This window comes from Leptonychotes weddellii, chromosome 5 (genome assembly GCF_054177405.1).
Source record: "Leptonychotes weddellii isolate Sample4059 chromosome 5, ASM5417740v2, whole genome shotgun sequence".
NCBI classification, from domain to species: Eukaryota; Metazoa; Chordata; class Mammalia; order Carnivora; family Phocidae; genus Leptonychotes; species Leptonychotes weddellii.
In genome coordinates, this window is record NC_138373.1 from 155,391,951 (window position 1) to 155,419,588 (window position 27,638).

The following is a 27,638-nucleotide window of genomic DNA, read 5'->3' on the forward strand; positions in this document are numbered from 1 at the left end:
GCTCTGACCTCCAGTTGGTTTCCTTGGCCCCTGGGTTCACTGGCCCCTAGGCTGGTGTGTTCACCAGCTCAGCTGAAAACACAGAGGCATATGGAGGAGCTCTGGCTCTGTGATCCCTCCCCTTTCCCCCTGTCATCTGGAGAGAAAGGCATCAGTGTGATGTTGTGGGAAGTCCTGGACTCCGATCTCAGCAGCTCTGCACTCTTAGGCAAGACACTGCTCTTCTCTGAGCATGAGTTTCCCTACTTATAAAATGGGAAAGATCCTCCTTGCTTAGCCTAATTCCCAGGGTGGGAGTCAGTAGGATTAACCGAAATAACAACGGGCAGGGCTTTCAAGAGTGCAGTTAGCAAAATAATAGCTGTGGCTCCTGTTGAATGGACCTTCACACTTCTTCACCTGCTGTGGACCAGACAGCCTGGCCACTCACCGAACCTGCTTTCGCTTGCTCCTGGGCACACAGTTAGACCACATTTCCCAGCCGTGTAACTGAGTCCAAGTCACTGAGATGTGAATGAAGCAAGACGCAACATCGAAGAGCCTGGTCCCCACACTTGGTCCCTCTATGGCCCTTGGTGCCCCAGGATGCCCGGGTGATCCCCAGGTTATGCGGGCAATGTGGTGACCTTGGTAGCCATGTGCTGAAGATGGTGGAGCCACAGGTGGAATTATTCTGGGGGGAGAGCTGCCTGCCATTAAGGAACACCAGCTTTGAACTGTACGTGAGCAAGAAATGCTTGAACTCCCCTCTCCGATGGGTTGCTGCTGTAGCTGGGAGCCACCTTGGCTGTAACAGCCGCATTGACTCTGCTGGTCACTCCATTCATTTTATTTCAATTATATAGGTTTTTGTTGCTACAAGTTTTATTTGCTTCCTTTTCAAAATTTCGTGGCCGCTTTATAGTCTCTTATTCCTTACTCATATGTTTGCTCCCTTCTTTTAATTCTTTAATTCCTTAGGCACCTTTATTTATGTTCTGTGTCTGATGAGCTAATGCCTGAAGCCTGTCTTTTTCGTCTGATGCTGCCGCCTGTTGTCTGCGCTGACTCTTGCTCATGGTGCTTTTTCCCTTGTGTGTCTTCTGTGAGCTTTGCCGTTGGGCCTTTCTACTTAATCATCAGAAACCCTTTGAAGCCTGTGTTGCAGATGGGAACCTCCAGAGATAATTCACATCTACTTCAGCCAGATACTGAGGGTTGCTCCGATTCGGCTCCCTTTAAATTAAAGTCTTAGCCTGAGCGTTATGGGCCACACAGCTAGTATAATATCCACAATAGGGCTGGCTTGTGGTTATGACTTCAGGGGAGGGTTTTTTCCTTTCTTCCCATACCAGGATTGATAAAGGCAAGTGTCCTCTTTAGGGTTTCCCCCTAACTTATTTCAACCGTGACAGCACAGCCCTTTGGAGACCCCAGCTTTATGTGGCTCCCTGTCTGACTCTTGAGCAGGGCAGGCCCAGGCTTTCCTCTCACCCCAGAGCCAAGTGTGGTCAGGTGACCTGGCTTGGCCAAATGTCCCCAGGACAAGGCCAGCTTTGGCAGCGGCTTCCCTCTGGGGAATTCCAATTTCACTTTTAGTCCCTGACTTGTGAGAGAGTTTTCCTTGTCCTTGCTTGCCCCGTGTGATGCATATTAATATTTATATTATACATATCTATGTGTGCATGCATATAGATAAGAATATCTTCATATATGCATATACATATGTTACTTTTCTGTTGCTCTGCAGGGTGACCACTGCTTGGTGTATTAGTCCCTCGTACTGTGGGGAATGGGAGGCATTCTCTGGTTTCACGTAGTAGATTTCTAACAGGCAACAACGGATCTTTACAATTCTCTCTCTCCATTTTTGGGTCCTCCTTGAGTCTCCACCTGGAGATCCCCCTCGCCCTGCCCTGTCTCCCATCCTGGACCCTGACCTGGGCAGCATTTGTCCATGGCTTGTCTTCCCCACCACACCAGTATATACCACTAACAAAAGGCTTTGGGTGCTTTCTTCTTGGGACCAAATTAGTGTGGGTGTGCTAGGGAGACAGAATGTTTTGGGGGACAGGGCCTGCCTCGGAGCACCGAGTGGGCTGAAGCAGCAGTTCTGGAGGAAAGAAATTGGCCTGGATTTCCCAGGCAGAGAGCGGCAAGAAACAGGTGTGGAGCCACTGACAGCCTGAGGCAGAGACAAGACCTCAGCAGCTTCCCCGGGGGGAGGCAGAGGCCCCCAGGTGTCAACGGCCAGGGGATTCTGTATCAGATCAGGCAGAGCTTTCCAGTAGGCAAGGCCCTGCCAGGGGGGCGTGGGGTGCCTCAAAGGTGCTGCCCGCCCACCTGGCGGGTGTCTGCACAGGGTTCCAGCATCCTCCGGCAAGGTGGGAATAGAGCACTCCTCATGGGTTAGGTGGGTGCAGCCCACGGGGCCAGGTGCCTCGCTCAGACCACGCTGGGTCACCAGAATCTGGGCTGTGCTGGTCAGACAGGCCCACCGGCTGATGTCCATCCACCCCTCAGGGCCTACGGGGACAGGCAGTACATCCTGGGCTTTATATTATACACCAGGCAACCGCTCAGAATTTACATGTGCGCGACGCATCTGGGCGTTGGATGCGGATTCTGCCCTGCTAACGAGCTCTGGGCGATCTGGATGCTGCCAGTCCATGGACCACACTTGAGTGGCAGCTCTAGCACGGTGGTTCTCATCTTGGCCACACTTGGACTTCTGATCCTGGATCTCACCTGTAGACGTTCTCAGTGCCTGGTCCACGTGTGGTTTGGATGCTGGGAGGTCTAGACCCTGTCCCCCTCTTCCTCCTCCCCTCCCTCCTCTCTTCCTCCTCCCCTCCTTCCTCCTTCTTTCCCTTTCAGACCCCTCCCCTCCCATTCATGCAACAAACCCATGAGGCCCAAGGTCAAGGAACACCAAAGCAGACAGACTAGCCCTTAACCTCAGGGTCCTAGATCTGGGGGACAAGACCTTTCCCCCTTAGTCTCCCCACTTTAGGCCCAGGGTGCTTGACCTCGAGAGTCCAGTGGGATCCCCTCCCTGTTCTGGACTCTTAGAAGGGCCCCTTCTATCCCATCTCATGCACTGTTAAGTGGCCATATTGCCCCAGACCCAGTGTTGTGGGGAGCAGCAAGCCACCGGTGGGATTTTTGGGGTATGTGCGGTCTGTGATGCGGTTTAGACAGTGCAGTGATGAATCCTGGCTGAAGAGTGGATTTCCTGGGAGGGAGGGCAGGCAGGAGCCTCAGGGTCCGTCCCTTCCCTGGGCCCCTTCCAAGATGCTGGGAGGGGCCTATATCTCAGTACAGTCTGCAAGCAGAAACTACTTTCATGTTCCTTTTGTTAAAGTGCTCCTGCCTCCCCTCCCCCACCCCCGTCCCCCGACTGAACTGTAGATGTTTGGGCCCCGAAACTCCTGGACTGGGTGCTGCTGGAATGGGGTCGCTCCAGAAACACTGAGCCTCGTTACCCCAGGGCTGGAACACTTTGCAACTTCTTCTGCGGGGAGCCCCTCAAGTCCCGCTCTGGGCCTTCTCCCTCTTCTGCTCAGACCTCCCTCCCTGCCATCCCACAGCCTGGGGGTCCTACACATCTAATCAAGCCCCTTGACTCAACCATCGAACTGCCCTCTTGCAACATAGGACTAGGCACCAGGGGAGGGCGGGGCTTTATAGGCAGGACTTCTTCGGTGCAAATCTGGCTCTGCCCTTTATCTGCCTTAACCTTGGGGGAGGGACTGGAGCTAAGTCATAGTGCCTCCTTTTAGGTGGAGGGTGGAGTCTCTTGATACCACTTCTTCCCTTCCAGTTTCTGTGGCTATCTGGTAACCACCGCCACCCCCCCCGCCCCGCCCCCACGCTTACCTGCTGGTCAACACAACAGCTAGAGGGGCCATCAGCATCATGCTCCTGGCCTCTGCAGGTGCGGGTGGGGGGCAGCTCAGCTCTGCAGTGTGGGGGCCTCGGGGAGGAAGGCCGGAGAGGCTGGGGTGGTCCAAGGTGTCCCACGGGCCTGTCTGGTTCCATGCTGGGCCCGGCTGGCTGACCGGCACTTGAATACTGTGTGTGGCTGCTGGGCGCGCCTTGGGCTTCTCACAGCAGGAGAGCCGGGCTCTGAATGTCCCCAGAGGAAGCTGGTGGCCTTTGGTGACCCAGACGGGAAGTCCTGCGGCAGGGGTCCACCGGGCTCTGCAGCTGATGCGGTCACAAGCTGCTGTGGACTCGGCCCTGCTGAGCTTGAGAGGCAAGGGGCAGGTGTTTCTCAGCTGCTCAGGCGAGACAGAGCCGAGACCTCCCGGGGGGACGCAGAGAGCAAATGGGACTGGAGACAGGCTCTGGCCTGAGATGAACCGAGCCAGTGACCCAGCAGGGGAAGGCGCCTCAGACAGGCCCCGTGGGCGGCTCGGCCGTGTCAGGCTGTTTTCTGATGGTGGACAACCCAGGTCCTGTCTTGGGTGAAGACAGAGAAGATTTTAAAGGTGGCTTTCCTCGACAGCACAGCTTCTTCTGGGCCAAGTTGGCTCGTCCAGCGGGAGCCGGGGGGAAGAGGGTTGGGCGCTGGCCCAGACAGAGAGCCGGGCCGTGACAGGCACGGGGGGCCGGGGTCTGGGGCTGCACCCTGGGGACAGGGCCAGGAGGCATGTGGTTGGACAAAGGACGCCTGCCCCCACTCCATTTGTAAATGGGTTTTCAGAGAAACCCTTACACAAGTGTAAAAGCCTTTAAATACACTTAGCTACGCATTTTACAAGCTGCCACTATTGGTAAGAATAAAATTCCATATAAGAAACATCGACTCTGGGCAGAAATACCCTCCGATCAGCACATGTTCATTTGGTCACTTGCTGCGGAGCCTGAAGGCACACGGAGGGGTTTGTGCTCAGCAGCCGCTCCCTGGGCGCCTACTAAGTGCCTGCTCTTAACTGTGTGGCTTGCGAATACTTCGGATCCTCACGATAGCCTTCAGTGGGAGTTCTCACACACTCATTTGGCAAGAGCCCAGAGAGGTTGATAACATGCTCCAGGCCACACAGCCCTGACAGAGCCAGGAGACCCAAGTCTGAGAGCCCTGGGGTGGCCCAGGGCTGGGACTGGGGGCTGGAACCAGCCGCTCAGAGTCACTTGACCTCGTGTTGTTGAGAGGAAGAGGAGGCCCAGGGTGAGGGCTGCCCACTGTTGCCCTGGGCCGGTCGGTCCCCTAGCCACCCATTCTGCTAGTGGTCTAGCTCTGTACCTGAGAGGCCGGCAATCTTCCTGGAGCTCCCTGGGGCTGTTGTACCAAATCACCACCCACGGGGTGGCTCGGTACAATGGAAATGTATTGTCTCCGTCTGCAGACCAGATCCTAGAGCAGGATGTGGGCAGGGTTGGCTCCTTCTGGAGGCTCCGAGGGAGAATCCGTCCCAGGCTTTCTGTGGACTTCTGGTGGTTCCCGTGGTGTCCCTGGCTTGTGGCCGCGCCCCTCCGCTCTCCTTCTCACAGGGCGTCCCCTGTGAGTCTCTTCTGTGTCCGTGTCTCAAATATCCCTCTTCTTTCTCTTAGAAGGATGCCAGTCATTGGACATAGGGCCCGGCCTAAATCTAGGGTGACCTCATTTTAATTATATCTGTGAAAGACCCTCTATCCAAATAAGGTCACATTCACAGGTCCTGGGGGTGAGGACGCAGACATATCTTTTTGGGGACTCTCTTCAGCGCACCAGAGCAGGGACAGGAGCCTGTATGGGGCTGACCTGCAGCAGGGAGCAGTCGTGAGGGCCCCGGGGGGAGGGCTGGGCCGGGGGGTGAGGCAGCTGGAGCCCAGCTTGATGCGGGATGGGCTCCCGCAGAGTCCAGTAAGCCTAAGCCGGGACCCCCAAGGCTGCCAGGAAGGAGGGTTTCCAGGGGTAGGGGGTGGGGGCGGGTTCCACTCAGGGAGAAGGCTGCAGAGACCTAGAGGGGCTGGGGGTGGGGATGGAGGGGGTGGGGACCGGGAGGGGAAGGGCACTGCCGGTGGGTAACACACACTCACACCGCCCCTCTAGGCTCAGAGAGGAAGTGCAGTGCCTTGCTGCTAACTGTCCCGTGGCCCCTGTCCCATTTCTGCTCCTGGGACCGACCTGACCCCAGCAAGGACATTGAAGATGGCCACCCACATCAGGTGGGGGTCCCCATCCTCAGAGGCCAGTTGGGTCCCCCCATACTACAACCTCTGTCCAGAACACTGTCCTCTGATATTCACACGTACGGCTCCCTTTGACCCAGTGCTCATGAAGCTGTCACAGCTCCTGGTCACCTCTGTGACCTGACCTGTCACTGTCTCACCCCGCCCTAGCGCCTCTGCACTAGGTATCTCCTCCCTCCTCTCCTTCTGCTGTCTGTGTGGGTTCCTGTTTGTCCACTGCGGGCAGGGACCCTGGAGGTCTTATTCACTGCATCCTGTGTCCAGAGCAGGGGTCAACACTGTTTTTCAAGTGAAAGAGCTTTCTAGCATTTTTGAAACATCTAACAATGAAATGGACTGCTTGTGATAGTGAGCTCCCCGTGGTTGGTGGTATCCAAGCAGTAGTAGGATGAGCCCTTGTCAGGGTATGTTGGAGGGATGAAAGCAGGAGGTAAGTGGAAGCTGAGGGCAGCCCCAGATGCCCTCTGAAGGGCTCTGACCTTCCCATGCTCCCCTCCCTGTCTGTGACCACTTTCCTGCGCCATGCTGGGTAACACCCCCTCCCTTCCTGGGCCCCAACCTCTCCACCGTTCTAGAAAACAAGAGGTGGCAGTATCTATCTGATTGAACCACCCAAATGGAAAAAGCTGCAGAAGGAAAGACCAATATTTATTCATTATCATACTCGGAAATTAGGCTGGGGAGCCACAAATAGACATTTCTAACGAGAGCCCGTCTGGCCTTGCCTCCCCGGCTCATATGCTGCAGATTCCCAGTCCCCGTCACGTCTTGCTGCCTCCCGCAACGGAGTTTGGCTCGAACATTTGCCAGCCGCTCTGGGTATTTTCTGAGGCCATTAATGGGAAGGTGGGGGATCCGACGGCGATCCGGGGAGCGTGCTGTTCCAGGCAAGCTCCCCCCACTGGAGTGCCGAGCCTCTGCGTGGTTCAGGGGCTCCCCCTCTGGGAGTGGCTGGTGGGCAGGTAAGAACGAGGGCAGGTGGAGTGAGGATGCCGGCTCAGCACAGCTCAGAAAGAAAGCATCCAGATCTTTTTCCCGTTCTCAACAGGACTTCGGCCCCGCTTCTGCCCTCCACGGCAGTCTTCTTCCCTCTCTTGAGAGCAGAGTTCCCTGAAAGAGCAAAACCCCTCCCCATCCTTCTCGAATCTCCCAAAGCCCTCCAAGCAGGCCCTTGACCCCACGGATTCCCTGAAACGGCTCTGAATGAACTCAGCAGGGGCCCCCACCCCACTGTCAAACCTGGGCTCCCCGCCTACCAGCAGCATCCGACTCTGCGGATGGGTCCCTCTCTCCTCCTGGCTGCCCTCTCCTCACCTGGTTTCAGGACCCCGCACACTCACTCCCCCTTGCCAGTGCTTCCTTGTGCTTGACCTTGAGCACGGTGCAGTGTCCCGGGACTCAGTCCTCCGACTGTGCCTCCCTTCATTAGCCACAGGCTCTCTTAGTGATCCTGCCGAGTGGATTTTAAACACCATCCAGATGCCAATGACTCCCACATTATCCTCCAGCCTGGGCCTCTGTCCTGACCTCCAGCCAGGTTTCCAGCTGCCTCCGTGACATTTCTCTGGGATGTGAACCACCTCTTCTCAAGCTCAACACACCCAGCGCTGAACTCCCGGTCTCCCAGCCTTGCCGCCTTTCAGTGGCTCAGGGCAAGTACCTTGTGCTCACCCATGGTGCCTGTCTCACACCCCACACGCAATCTGCAGGAAATCATCTTGTCTGCCTTCGAAGCACATCCAGGACCTGACCACTCTCCACCACGCTCGCTGCTTCCCCCCTGGTACAAGCCACCTTTATCGTTGTGTCCTGCAGTCCGTCCTTAGCACCGGACTCAGAACAGGAAGCCAGGGGCGCCTGGCTGGCTCAGTCGGTTGAGTGTGCGACTCTTGGTCTTAGGGTCATGAGTTCAAGCTGTAGAGTTTGCTTAAAATGAATGAATGAATGAATGAATGAATAAAATCTTTAAAATAACCCAAACAGGGAGCCAGAATTTGTCACTCCTCTGTTCAAAACCTTGCAAAATCTCCCACTTTTCACTTGAAATGCAAGTCAAAATCCTTGCAAGTTGAAAATGACCCCGTGTCATTTTCCTGACCCTCCTCCAGCGCCCCCCGCTCACTCCCCCGCACCTAGTCACCATGCTGTAAGGAAGCCCAAGCAGCCACGTGGAGATGACCATGTGCAGACAGCTTGTGGCCAGCCTCATGGGGAGCTCCTGCCAACCTCCCCAGCCTTCCCAGTGCCCCAGAAAACCCACACTCTGAGCCCACAGAATTGTCACAGTAAATGGTTGTTGGCATTTTAAGCTACTATGTTTTTTGTGGGGAGGTTGTTACGCAACAATGGATAACCTAACAATCGTCCAACGGAGGACCTGGTTTAAAATGTGCTTTAATGAGGGGCGCCTGGGGGGCTCAGTCGGTAAAACATCTGCTTTCAGCTCAGGTCATGATCCCAGGGTCCTGGGATGAAGCCCCGCATTCAGCTGGCTCCCTGCTCCGCAGGAATTCTGCTTCTCCCTCTCCCTCTGCCCCTCCCCATGCCTGTGCTCTCTTGCTCTTTCTCTCTCAAATAAATAAATAAAATCTTTTAAAAAAGAAAGGATGTACTTTAATGACATGAACACATACATGCATATATTATGCATAAATGCCAGAATGTGTTAACATATGTGCAATTTGTTTTATTGGCGGTCTTTTTGTTCTGTTTTCCTATTTTGCTTGGCTCCCTTTCCTCTCTCCCACACATCACACCCTATGTCCTCAAACCATGTCGCCTTATTCTTCGGAATGCTGGTGCAACCACTAATTAATGTGTACACACACATGTACGCAGCTTTTGCTGGGGGCGGTCATTGTGCTGCAAAAATGGGATCGATATTATTCTCTCTTGTCTGTATTTTGCTTTTCTTATTTGGCAATTCTTTGTGAAAATCCCTCCAAATCCTCTGTAGAACTTCTATTTGTTCCTGTAAATAGTTGCCTAAAAATTCCGCTGCATGGCCACTCCGTTTTGGCCAGCTATTCCCAGGGCTGTGCTGGAGCCAGCATGTACTGGCTCGTGAAAGTCTATTGTTAATTTTTCAGGAATTTTGTGAGCCGGTTATTCAATGCAGTCAGCAAGAAGATTAAATTCCATAAACTACATATTAAATACATTCTATTAAAAAACAAAGGCAACGGGCGCCTGGGTGGCTCAGTTGGTTAAGCAACTGCCTTCGGCTCGGGTCATGATCCTGGAGTCCCGGGATCGAGTCCCGCATCGGGCTCCCTGCTCGGCGGGGAGTCTGCTTCTCCCTCTGACCCTCCCCCCTCTCATGCTCTCTGTCTCTCATTCTCTCTCGCAAATAAATGAAATCTTAAAAAAAATTTTTTTTTTAAAAAAGGCAAAAAATACTTAAAACAATCGCTTCCTAATTATTTTACTATAACTGATGCTCGAGATTATGAACATCTATTGTCAATACAATATAATGACACACTTTTGTGCATCTCTTCCCGAGTTATGATCAGACACGTCATGCACCTAGTTTACAGGTGGCCATGGTGAGAGGGTACACCCCACGGAAATTGCCATGCATTACCCATTAGGGCTTGATCTATTGTCTTGGTGGTTGTCTAGTACTTAAGAAACGCTAACGTTGATAATGCAAATCAACGTCCAAGGGTGTGATGTTTGTAGCTATTATATTGGGAATCAAAAAAAAAAAAAATGGAGGAACGTTCTCCAAGGACCTGAAAACTTATTTAACTGGACAAAGAGGGTATTCAGGCCATGGACAAAAGGTGAAGTCTCAACACGTCTTGGTTTCATTTTCTTCTTCCTCTTGCACTAAAACGGAACTATCCATGAATGTTCATGCTGGATCTACACTTGCTCACCACGGCCACCTGCGTGGGCTACAGGTATGAGTTTGGCAAAAATCAACGGAAGCACTCTCTGAGAATTATTTGACTATATAAAATTTATAACCAAGAGGATAATATTTTATTATCACTCGTAAGCTCTGAGCCACACATCCTTTATGTTAGTTAATTTTATGATAAATTAAAAATACATGCTTTTTTCCCCCCTCTGGAGATGAAATTGTTGATCAGTTAGCAGCACACCACTGAGTCTTTCCCCTGTTGATAAGCATCATTTTGCTCCCTTTCCCACTTGGAATTCCATTCCATCCATGCTGGGTCAAATGCGGTACAGCTTTTAATTTTAATAGATATTTTCAGATTGCTTCCAACAAAGGCGAGTGTGGATCCATTTCTAGCATCAGTGCATGAAAAGCACCCTTTTCTCAGGTGGCTGCTAATGAGAAACTGACAGATTTATTTTTTGCCAGTCTGATGGGTGTACAATGGCAACTCTTTATTTCGCTTTGCTCCCCTGCCCCATGTCTGTGTGTTTGAAAGTCTTTTCAGACATTTGTTGCCATTTGGATTAATTCTGTGAATTGCCTCCTGGTGTCCCTTTTTCTTTTTATAGAAATTGGGTTGTTTATTCCCTCTCGATTTGTGTGTGCTCTCTATAAATTAAATGTAAGCCTTGTATGTGTTCTTTGTGTTTAAATCTCTTGTTCACATTTTAACTTTGTGTTACCTTTTGCCATACAAAAATGAATTTTTTTGTTTATCACTTCTTTAGCTACATCGGGTGTCTGGTCCTGGTTAGGCATTTTCCTACATTGAGAATGTTCCTATAGCCCTTTAGAATTTCTGGCTGAATTGTTGTTGTTTAAGTTTCTAATAGGAAGTTGGTTTTCAGATACGGCTAAGATAGGGGTCGAATTTCTTTTCCCCTGGATGGGTAGCCAGTCAGTATCATTTGTAAATACTTGTGGCTTAGTCAAACAAGGATAATAACTATATATTAGTTAATAATTCCTCACTGTATTGAAACACTACTTTCGTTATATTAAGTATCATATATGCTCCCTTATATTTCTGTATTCTAATCTATTTGTCTATTCTCAAGCCAGCAGCATATTGTTTTGATCATAGTGTCTTTATAGTATGTTTGCATCCAGAGGACTTTGGGAAGACGGTACATAACACTGAGATGAGGTCATTAAGAATGCTTCTTTCTCTCTCTATTCCCTCCTGGTGCATTCAGATCCAAGAGGCTCTGAGTGAAAACTGTGGAGACAAGATGGAAGCAGTTGGGTCCCTGAGTTACTTTGTGGAGTGGAGTTTCCCTGTAGCTTAGTCTGATTGCACCATCTTTGCATGAGGGATGGAGAACCCTTTATTTTGACCTCCGCGTAGCCTTATCCTGTCCTGACTTACATCGGTGTTGAGGCATCAAAAAACTAAAAGATACGGCATTAGCTTAGCGGCTGGTGGCGGGTGCCAAGGAAACACTGGATCTGGGGGTTGGGGGTCAGGTTGTGGATGGTGACACATTGACCTAAGTCAGTCTGCATGACCCCATACCCTATTGAACTTGCAACATGAAAACAAGAGGGGAGAGAGCAGGAGAGTAGAAGTGCGTCTTGGCTGTTGACGACACTCAACAAGATTTTGCAAGAAAGACATGAGCTCAAGAAAGAGGTGGCTGTTTGTGAGCAGAAATAAAGACAATAGAGAAATTCCAGAAATCTGGGGCTTAGCAAAATTGGGAAGCCAAAAATAACTTGAAAAGGGATTTAGGGAGTGTTTGAACAACAAAGGCTCAAACTACCTCAGGGCAAAAAGCAGATTAGAAAAGTCCAGATAGACTCCAAGTGGCTGCCATTATATTGTGAGTGAAACATGGGGACAAAATGGCAAGTAAGCAAAGTGGAGACCTGTATCCCAGAAAGACCTTTTGCCTTGAAGGATAGAACATGGAACTCACTGGAAACAAATATATCGATGTTTGTCACATTTTTGAGGAAACCGTATTGGAGAGGAACCCAAAGCTTGGGCTAAAATACTCGACTGTTGACTCTTCACTGGGTCCCCAGTCTTCTGTGGGCAGACAGCAGCTGAGATTCCACAGCCCCCAAAGGGCATATTCCCAAATGTCCATTTCAGCTGTGGCCAAGGAGCCTGATGGCAGGACATAGTCAAGGGCCAGGGAGAATGACCATCAAGGTACCTTTTCAGAAGGAGCCTAATCAAGAAAGCTTGGCCACCCCAGGGTAGGGGTCTTGGCCCCAGGTAGGTCTGCCCAGCAGGGTGTGGGGATTCTACACAGCAGAGATGGCCACCTGTCTCCATTTTCTCCATGTGTAAGTGTTCATTGTACTTGTCACCACCCTGCTCCATCATTGAATATGGGGTCAGTATTGGAGGCAGGGAATGTCTTTCAGTTTAAAGGTGTCCAGAGCAAGAGGAGGTGGGCACCGACCCTCTGAAGAGCTCCATGCAGGTCACTTGCTCCAAGAGCCGAGATTTCAAGCTGGATTCAGTGAGCATGGCAGTTGGGTTGACTCTCTCGAGAAGGTGTGAGTGTGTCCTACATGTGGGACAAAGCGTGACTTGAATATTTGGGGACCACAGGAGGACAACTCTTCCTAGCTCCCTGGCAGTTAGGTGGGGCTGTGTGACTGGTTCCAACCAATGAAATGTGAGCAGAAGTAACACTTCTTACCTCCAGCCCAAAGTGTTGAAGAGCTGACAAGCGACCCTCATGCTCTGTCCTTCCTCACCATGGTGACCCTGGAGGCCTCGGAGTGAGACAATGGTGAACAGGTCAGAGGGTGCCTAGGCTCCTGAATGGTGTATAATAGAGAGTTCTCAGCAACCCACATCAGATTTTGTTTGAATGACATATATATAATGCTTAGCTGCTGGGTTTAATTTAAATTAGATTATTTTGGATTTCTCACCTATACAATCATATCATCTTCAAAGGTTGCATTTTAATTTCTTCTGTTTTAATCCTTACACCTTTGATTCCTTGTCTCTGTTTCACAGTGCTGCTGGGAATTCTACAACGTTGGACAGAAGCGGTGAGAACAGGTGTCAGGGGCTCATTCCTGATCTGAAAGGAAAGTTTTCAAGATTTCAAGTATCAAGATCCATAAGGTGTTTTCTATATGTTTTTCATGGGTATTGGCTATCTGGTTTAAGAATGTCCCCTTGTGCTCCAGCATTTTTAAACTTGACGGGTGTTGACTTTATTATTTTTTTTCTGAGCCTATTGAAGGGATCATACATGTTTCTCTTTAAGATGCTGATGCTATGGGATCACCAACCTGACATTTCTGGGATACACCTGATTAGGTTGTGCTGAATTCCACCATGTGCTCTATTTTGATTGGGATTTTTGCATCTGTGTGATGACTGAGGCTTGCTCTGCCAGGTTTTGGTATCAGCGTTCTTCTGGCCTCAAAAAAATGAGTTGAGGCCATTTTATGCTCTTGTATGTTTATCTTATTTTTCCCTCCTGTTCTCCAGAAGAGCTTGCTTAAGATTGGCTTGATGTCTTCCTTACAGGTTTCATTGAATTTGCAGGTCCTGGAGTTTTCTTAGTGGGAATAACTTGCTTATGGATTCAATTTACTTAATAATTATAGGGCTCTTTAGATTTTCATTTTCTAGTATCAGTTTCGGGAACTTGTAATGTTTTAAAGAAACTTACCTGTTTCTTTTCAATGTTCAGGTGTTTTGGATATGAATTTTCCTCTTATCTTTTTTGTTCTTTTGGATGTGTTGTGGTGCCTTCTTTTTAATTCCTAGTCTGGGGAACTGATGACATCCCTCCTTTGCCCCAAGCCTGCCCACAGCACTCCTCGGCCCATTCGATCAAGTTCAAGACATTTGGCTGGGCACCTGAGGCCCTGAGGGATCTGAAGCCAACCTCTGTCCCTTCTCCTGTGTGGTCACCCTGCCCACAGCATAAGGGGCACGTGGGAGAGAGAGGGCAGCTCTCCAGGAGGGCAGTCTTCTTTCAGGAAGGTTGTCCCCGTCCCCTCTCCAGAGCCAAGGAGGGGAGGTGCATGAGTGCGTGCACCTGCGTGTGTATGTTCGTGTGTCTGTACGTGTGTGTACAGATGGTTGCATCCTGGCCTGGTCCTCCTTGCCTGGGAATAGGGGCATGGGGACACCCCACACGGCCCTCCCCAAGAAACCTCCATGTGCCCCAAGAATGCAGAACTTTCCTGCAGCAGCAAAAACAGTGACATCAAACTAGCTCCTTCCCTGCCCCCTTTTCTGGTCCTTTCCCCCACCTTCCCGCTCCAGCCCAGACGCTGGCTGCCCTGGGGAGGAGAAGGGTGCACTGAGTCCGGCCTCTGCCCTCTAGGCCCTAGGATGGGACTCCAGCCTGGGGGGTTGGGAGGCAAAGCTCCAAATGGTATTTGAGGCTGGAGCTTTGAACGGAACTGGACGCAGCGCCAGCCCTCGTGGGGTGACATTGCTCTGGCCAAATTGTTTGTGGGGCTGAGACCCGGGCGGAAAGAGGGTCCAACGTGGCCCCAGTGGGTGGCAGGTATGGGAGGCACAAAACCCCCCTTTGCCCAATACGGGTGTCTGTCCCTCCTGGAGAGCAGGGGTCCGGCCCTCCTCCGAGAACCCACGGGATGGTGCTCGGTTATCTAGGGCCACCTTCTGAGCCAGGGATGGGAATCCACCTACCAGCCTGGCACAGGGTTCAAGGAGATAACAATGTGCAGCAACTGTTCCCAGCCCGCCCGCTTGCCCACCCGCGTGCTCACAGCTCCCGTCACCATCTGGGGGACCGCACGGTTCTGTCTCCTTTCCCGCCTGCTCTTGCCCCTTGGGAGATGGTCCCCGTTTGGCCTCTCCATCTGCCCTTGGGGCTGGACCCCTAGTGCCACCCTAGACAGGTCCTCAGCTGAGACCTCAGGTCCTCCTCTCCCAGCCTCCCGGGCCTAGAATGGAATAATCACGAAGGCCGGTTCCCACGAGTGCATTTGGAAACGTTAAAGCACGTTTTAACACTGGAACAGTTGACATGACACTCCTTTATTAAAACCTAAGGACATCTTTATAAAAACTACTGTATATAAAGACAAAAGCAGCGTAGCGCAGTGTAAAATACATTATTATTATTATTACATTATTATTATCAGGAATATTGTTGGTTTTTGGTTTTCCCAGTTATCATCTCTCAGGGAGACCCTGTGCCTGCTCATGGAAGTCAGGGTGTGCAGGAGAGAGGAACCACCCTGTCCCACCCTCACCTGTGTGCCCTAGCGTGGCCGACCCTGGCGTGGACGCACCTGCCTGGGGTGGGGGTCCTGCCTTGTTTAGGCGACTGAGCCCCTCCCCCTCGGCGTCCCACTTAGTTATTGCACCTGACCCAGACTGACTGCTTGCCGATCTGATTGTGACGCATCCCACCAGCTTGAACATACAGAAGGGGGGAGAAACAGAAAGAACACACGTGAGAACCCAGGCGGGGCTCCAAGAAGACATTCTCTCAGGTCACCAGTTTGGTCCCACTGGATGCCCTGGTGGCAGGGCCCGCCGCCATTTGCAACCACGTGCCCCAGCAACCACCCCCCGCCCAGGCTCATCTGACTTCCATGGGCTCCTGCGTATTTTGGAGTGTGGTGTAGGGCAATTCACAGGGCACCTCACTGCACAAACCTGGGGGCTGCTGTTCCCAAAGCGGTCCATAGAAATGCTGTTCCTGGGAACCCATGACCATTTTGGTGACAGCGTTGTGAATGGTGCCTCTGGGGGGTAGGCCCTGCCGCAGCCCTGAATGTCACCCTGTCAAGGGCAAACATATCAGGGTTTTGATGCAAAGACAGGAGTTTTTGGTACAGTGTGACAAAGGGTCAAAGTGGCTCACTCACCAGGCATCTCTCTAGGACCAACTATCTGGCAGGGTCCTGGAACTTGAGGGGTGGGGAAAATGCTACCTCCAAGGTCACTCTCATGGAGGGGATAGGTAGGTGTTGCCTATTTGCTTTGTGGATCTGGGCGTTCCTAACTTTTAGGCACAGCTAGTCACTTCTCAGGGGACCCCGGCCTCTCCCATGGACACACGCATGTTCCCTGTCATCTCTGTGTTCGGCAGGAACTGCTCCCAGATGCGCGCTGGGTTCAGAGCTGGATAAATATTTGTTGAACAGATGAAGGAATGCATGCGTGAGCGAATGCATTTTCTAGGATCTTCTATCTCTCTCACCTGAATTCTCAACTTCAACATCTGTTTTTCAGGCCACAGACCCCAAGGTCGTATCCGTTCCCTTGACTGCCATCTGGGGCTGTGTGTGCTGCAAGGCAGGCTGGGACCGCGTGGGGTGTTAGTCACGCAGCCGGTGTGTGGTCTTTCTGCTCTGGGGGGTAAAGGGCATCTCCCCAGCCTGATCTGGTGATGGCTCTGCGGTTCCAGGTGGCACTGAGCACGGTGTCACCACTCACTGGGGGGCTGGCTGCCCCTCTGACCTTACAGATGGTTTGTGGGGACCAGGCAGACACCATCTGATACTCACCAGGTAAGTGGCAATGTCAAGAATTCCTGAAAGTCACTTCTATTATTCCGACCTCAGGGTCCCGTAGCAGACGACGGGGGTGGGGGGGCAGAGTGATGACATGGCTGCCCCTCGACACTGACAAGAAATGCCCCCAATAACTCCCCTGGGGGCTGTCACGTGAATTTGGGTTGTTGAGGGATCGACGAGACTCTAGTGGACACGGTGGATAGGATGTCAGCTGGGCTGGCGGACGGGGCCTGGGCTGGAGGGACGGCTGAGGGTCAGGATCCCGACCTGGTGCAGCGAGGGTCTGGGGGTCTGCGTGGGAGACGGTGCCAGGCATGGCCACACCCACAGTCTCGCTGTGACTGAAATGATCTAGGGAGAGCTTTGGATTTGATGGTGAGCCGGGAAGCGTCTCTCAGCCCCACTCCTCACCACGTTGTCCCTGATCCCCCCCACCCCCCAAGCCCTTCTTTCCAGCCTCGGGGCCACGTTTGCCTGAATGGTCTGACGATGAAGGGAAGGACCACCTGCCCTCGTTAGTGGCCCGCCTATTTTTCTAAAGCATCCGAGACCGCAAGAGGGCCTGGATCCACCTGCGTGTGTGCACGCGTCTACGTGTGTGTGTGCGTGCTTGTCCCTGTGCGTGCGGGGGTGCACGTGCGTGTGTTTTCAATTAAGGCCTGTTTCATACTGGTCCTGGTCAGCGTCAGACGGCCCCCTGGCCCCTGGCAGCTCCGGGCCCGTCTGCAGGAGGAGGCTGCTCCTGACTGAGGCTCAGGGCGACTTCAGAGGTAAAGGTGAGGGCAGAGGGCCTGAGAGCGCTGCCACTATTGGTTCTGAATCGGTTCCAAAACACACGGATCACTCCATGCACAGGTGAGAGGGAAAGCGTAGGCTGCTCGTCCGTGACGCACCGTTCCCAATAGGAAGAGGTCCTCACAAACGGGAGTCAGGACACAGACTGGCGTCAGGTACAAACTCCTCGGTAAGGTACGTTGTCTTCTTCTTTCTCTGCTTTTTATTTTTCTTTTTGTACTATGATTATTGTTATTGTTACAAATTACGTGGTGATAGCCAGAAGCTCGCAGTAGAAAGTAAACATAGGCAGCTTGAAAAACCGGGTTTGGGAGTCACTAAAAACACTAACTCTGGAAATCTCTACTTGAACTTGTCACTACCCTGTGTCTTATTCTCAGGGACACTCTACCGATTGGCACGGTGGCCTGCCACAGTAGGGAGGGGACAGGATTTTGCTGGGGTGAGCCGGGCTCCTGCGGGGTTTTGAGGAGCCCTGGACATTGGGAGGGACGGCCCTGCGCACACGTGCCTTCCCTGCAGCTGCCCTCCACTTGGGGCGCTCACACCCGGCACCCCGTCTCACGCCTCAGCCACTGAGAGAGCCAGTGACCATTGTTCCCTCCTTCCCACACCCCCCTACCCCCCCGACAGGTGGCAAACAGGCTCGGAGGGGAGCGAGGAAGGGCCCCTGCCCTCCGCATACTCTGCCCCGCCTGGCCGGCTACGTCTGTGTTGTCTTCTGAGCTACACGTGGGAGGCCTCCATTCCAACATAATATTCCGTCCCAAGCCCCACGGGGTTATCAGTCACTCCCGAGAAGATTGCTGGCAGGGGCCAGAGGCCTGCAAGTTGTAATTCTCGAGGCTGTGGATCAGGTAGGTCCTGGCCCTGGCTGGTCGAAGTGAGCCTCCGGCTCAGGCAGTCCGGCCAGGGAGGCAAGGCAACCAGCTCCTTCCCGCCAGAGGAAGCACCCCCTGTGGGATCAGCTGCGTGAGCGTCACCCTGGACCACAGGAAGCCAGAGATGCCAGCCCCCTAATACCTGGTCTGACTCCTTCCTCTTACCGAGGGGGAAACTGAGGGCGGCGAAGGCACATCGCTCTTAGTGCAGAGCTGATGTCACAATCCGGGTCTTGTGCCCCCCCCCAGACTTCAGGTTCCCCTGATTCCCGAGCCTCTGCACATTGGATGCAGGTGAGGGTTTATCCCCCTGGGCCGGAGGGTGGCTGAGTCCCTCTCCAGGGCTCCCCACAGCGTCCAGGGAAAGGAAGACATGCCCGTCCGTACTCAAGACCCCAAGTAAAGTTTTCTCACTTTGCCTCTGCCAAGCCATACGCTTGGGCACCCCTGTCTGAGGAGATGCATGGAAACCATGGGTCTGGTCTGCCACAGCCTGCCTGGTGAACTGGGGCGGGTCACTGGACCCATCTGAGTCTCGGGTTCCTAGTCCACGAAATGAGGAGAGTCCTTTCCTTATGGAGCTGTTGAGGGATGGAGAGCCAGGTTTGTCTGGAAAATGCTCTATCAAAGGACAGGCTGTTGTGTCTGTGAGGTCTTACAGAGCCTGGACTCCCTCGCCCTCAACCCCTCCTGCCCTCCCTCTGCGTCCCAGCCATCCTGGATTTCTTTGGTTCTTTGAAACCATCAAGCATGCTATTGCCTGAGGGTCTTTGTGCTGGATGCTTTTCCCCTGTGTTTAACGCCCATGGCTCCTGCTTATCATTCAGACCTGGGCTTAAACATCACCTGCTCAGAAAGGCATTCCCAGACCACCCAACATCGACAAGCCCCTCACTAACAGATTGTTCTGACTGAATTCTCGGCCCAGCATTCCCCATCCTTATTCACGATTCACTTCTCCCCTGTCCTCTCTCCCCACCTAGCCAGCCAGCACCAGGAGCTGGGGCCTGCCCACTCCCTGCTGTGTCTGGAGGGCAGACAGTGTGTGTGCAAGAGCACTAGGTCTGGCTAAGTGAGGACACGCCATCAGATGGACACAAGTTTGCTGAGCAGGGTCCGCCACGCTAAGAGCGGGGGGAGATCTGGTTATCACTAACACCGGTGGAATGAGTGTGTCTACACTGGCAGTGTGGTCCTTGGGGATTTATGTGATCCTTTCCCAGGCAATGCCCTTCCGTGTGTGCACCTTGGGCCAGCAGGGTGGGTGGGTGGGGGGAGCTCTGGGGACAGATGTTATAGGCATCCGGGTTTACGTGGAAGTCTAAAGTGGAATGGTTTCTGGAAACTTCCCCTGGAGCTTCCACAGTCCTCATCACCATGTTCAGCACAGATCTGTGTGTCTGTCTATCCCACCAGATGGTGCCCCCCCTCCAGGGCAGGGACCAGGCCTGCCTGACTCATGGCCAGTCCCTATCACTGCCCAGGCTGGGGTTTGACACACAGCAGGTGCTTAACCAGAATGTGTTGTGTGGATGAAGGTTTCAGGGCAGTGATGGTGGAGAACTTGGGGCAACAGTCAGTCCACTGAGAAGCCAGTGGGGAGATGTTCCAGGGATTGTGCTGGGGGGTCCCCTGGGATGGGGAGTGTGGACTTTGGGTTCCTACACCCCTAAGATCAAACAGAGGGGCTGGTCTCCTCCTGGCTGTGTGACCCTGGGCAACTTCCCTGCTCAGAGCCATTTCTGCAGGGGGCTCACCACACCCCTCTCCCAGTGAGAGGGAGAGTGCATGAAGACACGCAGCCCAGCGCCTGTTCTGTGGATGGCCCAAGATGCATCATCCCCTATCATTACATTGTTATAGGAACAAATTCCATAAGAACCAACCCTCACTAGCATCTTCAAATCCCCAGGGCCCTCAGACACAGCTGGACCATGCCTCGTGCTCGCTGTCTCTAGTGGGTTCACGGCTGCCAGCCACAGCCAGAAGTTTGAACGGGGATGCTGACCAAGGCCCCTGCCACTGGTGACCTGTGCCCATTAGAGGACTCGGGGGGACTCCAATAGAAATCAACCAAACAAACACACAAAAAGAACACCCAAATCACACCCACCCACACACACCCACTCACCCACCCACACACACACACACACACACTCACATTCAGTATTCTGACACAGATAGGCCCACAGGCCACAACTGGAGGGACTGGAGGCAAGGGGCCCACAGATACGATACACAGGCCTAATCCCTGTGGCTTGAATTCGCCGGAGCAGTTTTGTGCTGGTCATCCTGAGTCCACAATGGCATCACCTTTCAGAAGCCACCAGCCCAGAATGGGACTATTGCTCGCAGACGGGTGGCTCAAGACCCCCTCCCTTAAGATCCCTGGCCCCCACCCCTGAGTTTGCTCCTAATCTTAGAAGTCCATGGAAGGGGGTTGTGGGTACAGGTGGCATTTCCTCCTCTGCCACCGCCGCAGCCACTTCGGCTCTCCCTGGGGTCTCTGTGGAAGTTGTTCTTCTTGGAGGCTGTGCCAGGTGCTTCAGGTCTCACCTCCCCCATCCTGAGGCATGGCAAAAGGGCTTTCTGGAGAAGCAGAAGGAAACAAAATATCACACGGTGTCTCCTCCATGGGGACTCACTGAGGACATTTCTCTTGGGCCTCGGTGCCCAGAGAAGCCAGGTTTTCTCTGAGTGCATGACTTCTGGAATAGTGAGAAATATTTGACTTTAAGACTGGAAGCCAGATAAGCAAGCCTGCTGCCACTGTGGCTCCATTCAGAACCAGCACTCATGGCCCACGTAATAAGACAAGAAAAAAAAGCATAGCATCTTAGGAGTGGAATAGAAGAAACTGAATTACAATTAATGGCAGATAATGTGCACAGAAAATCCAAGAGAATCAACAGGCTAATTATTAGAACAGAGTGCAGATACAGAGATACGATCTTCAATCCAAGAGATAAGCAGATTAACTTATAAAACCAACAGTGTTCATCTGTCTCAACAGTTACCAGAGTGATTATGTGTCTTAGTTTGGGTCATCCCAGTTAACACCTGTTGTTCTGACATAATTTTTAATATCATTCCCCCTTCATGTTAGTAAGTGTTTTGATTTGGATGATAAACTATATGGTCACCCTTGCTATAAAAAAACTAGAAAATATTGGGGGCGCCTGGGTGGCTCAGTTGGTTAAGTGACTGCCTTCGGCTCAGGTCATGATCCTGGAGTCCCGGGATCGAGTCCCGCATCAGGCTACCTGCTCAGCAGGGAGTCTGCTTCTCCCTCTCCCGCTCCCCCCTCTTGTGCTCTTTCTCTCTCTCACTCTCTCTCTCAAATAAATAAATAAAATCTTTAAAAAAAAAAAAAGAAAATATTGGGGCACCTGGGTGACTCAGTCAAGTGTCTGACTTCGGCTCAGGTCATGATCTCATGGTCCTGGGATTGAGCCCCGCTACAGCTCTGAGCTCAGCAGGGAGTCTGCTTGTCCCTTTCCCTCTGCCCCTCACCGCCCCCCCTCCCGGCTCATGCATGCTCATGCTCTCTCTCTCTCTCAAATAAATAAATAAAATCTTTAAAAAACCTAGAAAATATTAAGAACAGATACAGATACCATTCATAATTGTAATAAAGACCACTATGAGTCTTGGAATAACATCACTGGATGTGACCGTATCCTACAAAGCCATGGAGAGGAAACCAGGGTGCTCCTGGCACAGGGATGGGCCAGGACACCAATGGGCAAGGTCAGGACGGTAAACACTGGCCCATGGGGCACTTACAGCTTTGACTAGCAGAGTCCAGATGGCACTGTGAATCCCTTATCCTATATCCAATTATAAGGGCAACTGCTCAGTCACAAATACTTACCTTTCCAGACTTCCTTGCAGATGGGGTGATCCCACGACCCAGTCCTGTGTAAGTGGAAGTCCCCTGGGAAGGGGATATGAATCCAGATAAGAGCATGAGAAGAAGGGACATGCACTAATGTAGGTGAAGTGGAAAGCAGGGAGAAACCTGGTTCTGGTGGTGGCCCCTGACTTCTCCCCTCCATATCAGTGCAGCTGGACTTCTGCTACTTGTATCTGATTATAGCTCTTAACTGATAAACCATCTTCGACCAAGCTTCAGTGCAAGTTAAGAGGGGGCGGGGGGCAGGGGGGAGTTGAGGGAGGGGCTCTGACAAAGCCAGCACAGCGCATCTTTCCAGAGCAGGTGAGAGTCCAAGAAGCAGAGCCAACCTCCCTGCTCTACATCAGCAGGAATGTGTGCATGGGCTCAGGGTTGGATTCCAGAGAGCCTTCTCTGCTGCTTCCCAGAACGAAGCCAGGTCCAATGATCCCCCCACCACCTGCTTTATCTTTCTCCATAGCATCCATCTCTATTCAGCACACCACAGATTTTACTTACTGGTCTAATTTATTGTTTGTCTCCCCCCACCTAGAAAGTAAGCTACAAGAGGGCCAAAGTGTCTGTGTGTCATGTTCACATCTGTATTGCCAGGGTCCGGAACAGTAACATAGCCAGGATCAGGAACATAGTTTCATAAATATTTGTTGAATGAATGAACGAACCAAGAAGTTAAAACCCAGATGGACCATCTTTCAAGTTTAACATCAACAGAAACACATTTTGAATCTATTTTTGAAATATAGTTCACGTGAGTCTTTCTTATATAAATTACTAGAGGACACACTTGGGATAACCAAGGCCAAATGAGGTGAGTGTGGTGACGTCACCAACAGAGAGAATCTGTTGAACTGAAGGACTGTCTGAAACAAATCCAAGGATTGGAACTATTATAGGCAAGAATGAAAGAGAAAACAGAGAACTGGGGTAAATAACAATAGATGGGAGGGTAGAGGTGAGAAGCGGGGAGGTAATTTACATAAACTATGTCTTCATCACTTATATTTAGGCGTCTCAAGAGTTGTTCAGAGGTTTAAGTAAAATTAGAGGCACAACAGTAAACAGGGAAAATATTATAAAATATAATCAACTAAAGTCATTTGATGGAAGGGAGAGAAGGGGAAGGAAAATAGAAATATTCTAATTTGGACATTCTTCATATGTGGGGAGAAAATAAACACCGTCTAAAGCAATAGAGAATTAAGGGTATCATATCACAGTAGAATTATAAAGATAACCACAGGATCAGAAACACAGCTTTGCAAATTGTCAGAAGACATATACACAAAAAATAAAACAAAGAAAACAGAGACCATATGGTGGAAATTGACAACCCCCACAAAAGCTATAAAAGCAGAAAGCATATCACAAATCATGACAAAAGTAACACCAAATGTATCTGCCATGTAAGTAAATGTTAATGAGCCATACACACTGGCTTAAAAAAAAAAAAAAAAAAGACACTCAGACCAGATTACAAACAAGATCTACTGAAGGTAGAATGAATCACACAGGTTTCACATAAAAGGATGGACGGATGATGAAAATGCCCTGGGGGATGGTTGTTCAACAACGTCAATGTACTTAGTACCACTGACCCCTACACTTCAAATGGTTACGGTGGTAAATTTTATGTTATGTGTTTTAATACAATTAAAAAAAAATAAAAGGATGGGCAGAAACATAACAAACAAATGCAAACCAAGAGAAACCAGGGTTCTTGATCTGAATATTAGATAAAGCTGAAGTCGGGGCAAGAAATACTGAATGAGAAAAAGAAAGGATCTGTGCAGAGATCAGTCTGAGAGTCACCACGAGGATCTCAAAATAATGAATGTCTATGCACCAAATAACATAGCCTCTACATTACAGATTAAGTTGACAAAAGCATAAATAAAAAGATAGGAGGCCTGGGGTGCCTGGGTGGCTCAGTCGTTAAACGTCTGCCTTCGGCTCAGGTCATGATCCCAGGGTCCTGGGATCGAGCCCCGCATCGGGCTCCCTGCTCCGCGGGAAGCCTGCTTCTCCCTCTCCCACTCCCCCTGCTTGTGTTCCCTCTTTCACTGTGTCTCTCTCTGTCAAATAAATAAAATAAAATCTTTAAAAAAAAAAGATAGGAGGCCAAATACCTAATTAATAACATAGTGTGTGTATGCGTGCATGTATGTGTGTGAATGTGTGCATGTATGTGTGTGTATGTATGTGTGTATGCATGTGTGTGTGTGCATGTGTTTGTGCATTAAACAGAATCTACCTTCTATTCGAATGTTCTTGAAAAAGAACACACAGAAAGTGACTATCAGGCCACAAAGAAAGTAAATTCCAAAATTTAAAAATCAGATAACATTCTCTGATCTCAATACACTAGAATTTGAAAATATTTATAAGGAAAACCACAAAACAAAACTCTACCACCAAGACATTTAAAAACTCTAAAATAGGGCGTCTGGGTGGCTCAGTTGGTTAAGCGACTGCCTTCGGCTCAGGTCATGATCCTGGAGTCCCTGGATCGAGTCCCGCATCGGGCTCCCTGCTCAGCAGGGAGTCTGCTTCTCCCTCTGACCTTCCCCCCTCTCATGTGCTCTCTCTCTCTCTCAAATAAATGAATAAATAAAATCTTTAAAAAAATAAATAAAAACTCTAAAATAACTCATGACTCAGAGAGCCAAGAAACTAAAATTTCAGAATAGGTAGATAATAATAAAAATAAAAATACCATATCTCAGAACCTGTGAGATGCTCAGATAATGCTCAGAGGAAAATTTACAGCTTTAAATATTGATATTAATAAACAGAACATGAATTAACTATCCAACTCAAAATGTTAGAAAAGGCCAAATAAATTCAAGGAAGGCACAGGAAAGCAACTGATAAATTAAAACTGAAATGAAGTTAAAAATAAAGGAAGGAAGGAATAAATAAACCCAATTTCTGGTTCTTTGAAAAACACTGAAACGTTAGCTGTTGGTGAATCTGGAGGCGGAAAGAGGAAGTGGCTACGTGGCAATTACCTACACTTCTGTTTTCCATTTCTACTCCTCCACTGTCCCTTCGTCCCTCCAGACAGGCTTTTGCCCTCGCTATTCTGCAGAATTTGCCCTGGTCAAGGTCACCAAAGGCCTCTGTGTTGTTAAATCCAGTGGTCAATTCTCAGACCTTTTCTTACTTGCCCCCTGGGCACCGCTGACCCAGAGGATCACTCCTCCTGCCTCTGGGACACTCTGGACCCTCTCCTGGTTCTCCTTCTGCTTCTCTGGAACCTTCTCAGACTCCTCGCCAGGTCCCTCCCCATCATCCCGTTTCCTCTCCTCTCCACCTCCACTCACTCCTGAGGAGCTCCTCTCCTCGCAGGGGCTCACTGTATACACTGATGACTCTCTGGCCTCAAGCTCTCACATTATCTCCACACTGTCCACTTGACATCAGCAACTGGAGATTTGCCACACATCTCAAACTTAACCTTCTCAGAACTAAAACCCGGATCTTCTTCCCCAGTCAACCTTCCCACGATCGTCCTGACCTCACTAAATTCAAGTCCATCCTTCCGGTTGCTTGCATCAGAGCCCCAGGGCTATCTCTGGTCCCCCCTCTTCCTCTCAAAGTCCATTCCGATCCATTAGCTGCTTCCTGTACCCCCTTCTCCCACCACAGACCCAGCCCACAGGGTTCCTGCAGGGGCTTCCTTGGCAGCCAGAGGGATCCTGTGAAAACCTGAGTCAGATTACATCACTGCTCAGCTCAAAACCCTCAATGGCCCTCGTCCCATCAGAGTGGAAGTCAAAAGCTTCCTCTCCATCTTCTCTGATCAAGTCCCTGTCTTCTCTCTTTTATTCACTCCACTCCATCCCTGATGGCTCCTTTTACGGGTCAGCTTGACTGGGCCAGTGGGGTGGGGCCAGATATCCACTCAAATATGATTCTGAGTGTGTCTGGGAAGGTGTTTCTGGGAGAGACTCACATTTGAGTCAGCAGAATGTGTAAGCAGACAGCCCTTCCCAGTCCACTGAAAGCCCGAATAGAACACACTGACTGATGGGGGAGAATTCCTCCTTTGCCTGGCTATCTTCCGACTGGGACGTCGGTCTCTCTTGCCTTCAGACTTGGACCCCTACCGACGCTCACACCATCAGCTCTCCTGGGTCTCCAGCCTGCCGGCTGCAGACCGTGGGACTGCTCAGCCTCCAAGACTGCACGAGCCAACTCCTTGTAGTAAATCTCTTTATACACTTATACCTATGTCTACAGGGTGTCAATATCTCTACAGCGTGTCGGTATCTACAGCATGTCAGTACCTACAGCGTGTCGGTATCGATATCTACAGTGTGTCTCTATCTACAGTATATCTGTATCTACAGCATGCCTGTATTTATAGCGTGTATAGATCTACAGTGTATCTACATCTACAGCCTATCTATATATATCCACAGCAGGTCTGTATCTATATCTACAGTGTATCTAATCTAAGCTGTGTCTATCTATATCCACAGCATGTCTGTATCTATGTCTACAGTGTGTCTACATCCATATCCACAGCGTGTCTGTAACTACAGCTTATCTGTATCTACAACGTATCTATATCTACAACGTATCTATATCTGTATCTAGAGCATGTCTATATATCTACAGCATTTCTATATTTATATCTACAGCGTGTCTATATCTACGGGCTGTCTGTATCTATATCTACAGCATATGTATATCTGTATCTACAGTGTATCTATATCTACAGCACGTCTATATCTACAGCGAGTCTATATCTACAGCACATCTATATCTATATCTATGTGTCTCTATATTGATATGTGTCTATAACTGCAGTGTACCTATATCTATAGCAAGTCTGTATTTATATCTATAGCGTATCTTTATATCTACAGCGTGTCTGCATCTACAGGGTGTCTATATCTCTAGCATGTCTACATCTATATCTACGTGTCTCTACATCCATGCGTGTCTATATCTATAACTGCAGTGTATCTAAATCTAGTCTGTGTCAATCTCTACAGCAAGTCTATAACTACAGCGTGTCTATATCTATATCTACAGCATATCTATGTCGGTATCAACAGTGTATCAATATCTACTTTTACATCTGTCCATTGGTTCTGTGCTTCTGGAGGATCTAGACTAACACACCACCTGCACCCATTTCTTCTCCCAGATAAACACATGATTCTTCCCTCATTGTCTTCAAGTCACCTGTGCCTGAGTCCTTCTGTGACTACTGTATCAAGTTGCACTCTTTCTCAAACTCTTTCCCTGTTCTCATACTTTTTTTCTCTCTAGCACTTACAGCACTCTAACAGGCCACAGATTTTACATACATATTTTAAAAAGTATCTGTACATAAAAGTAGCACTTTCGTTGGTTTTGGTGCACAACCATATCCCCAGCGCCAATAATGATGCTAGACGCAGAGCAGGTGCTCGGTAAAATGAAGTGACCAGACAAATAATGAGAGAAGAGCAAGGGAGCCTACCCACTCAATTCTGTC

The 27,638-nt window shown here is 50.4% G+C and overlaps 1 protein-coding gene across 1 annotated transcript in view; it reads right to left on the reverse strand.

The window, feature by feature from the left end:
• Positions 1 to 15,049: 15,049 nt before the first annotated feature.
• SHISAL1 (shisa like 1) overlaps positions 15,050 to 27,638 on the reverse strand; it is a 74,550-nt gene continuing 61,961 nt past the window's right edge. The window contains exon 5 of the mRNA XM_081822614.1: positions 15,050 to 20,820. Within this exon, the coding sequence (XP_081678740.1) occupies position 20,820 (1 nt within the window). The 3' untranslated portion in view covers positions 15,050 to 20,819. The remainder of the gene's footprint in view (positions 20,821 to 27,638) is intronic.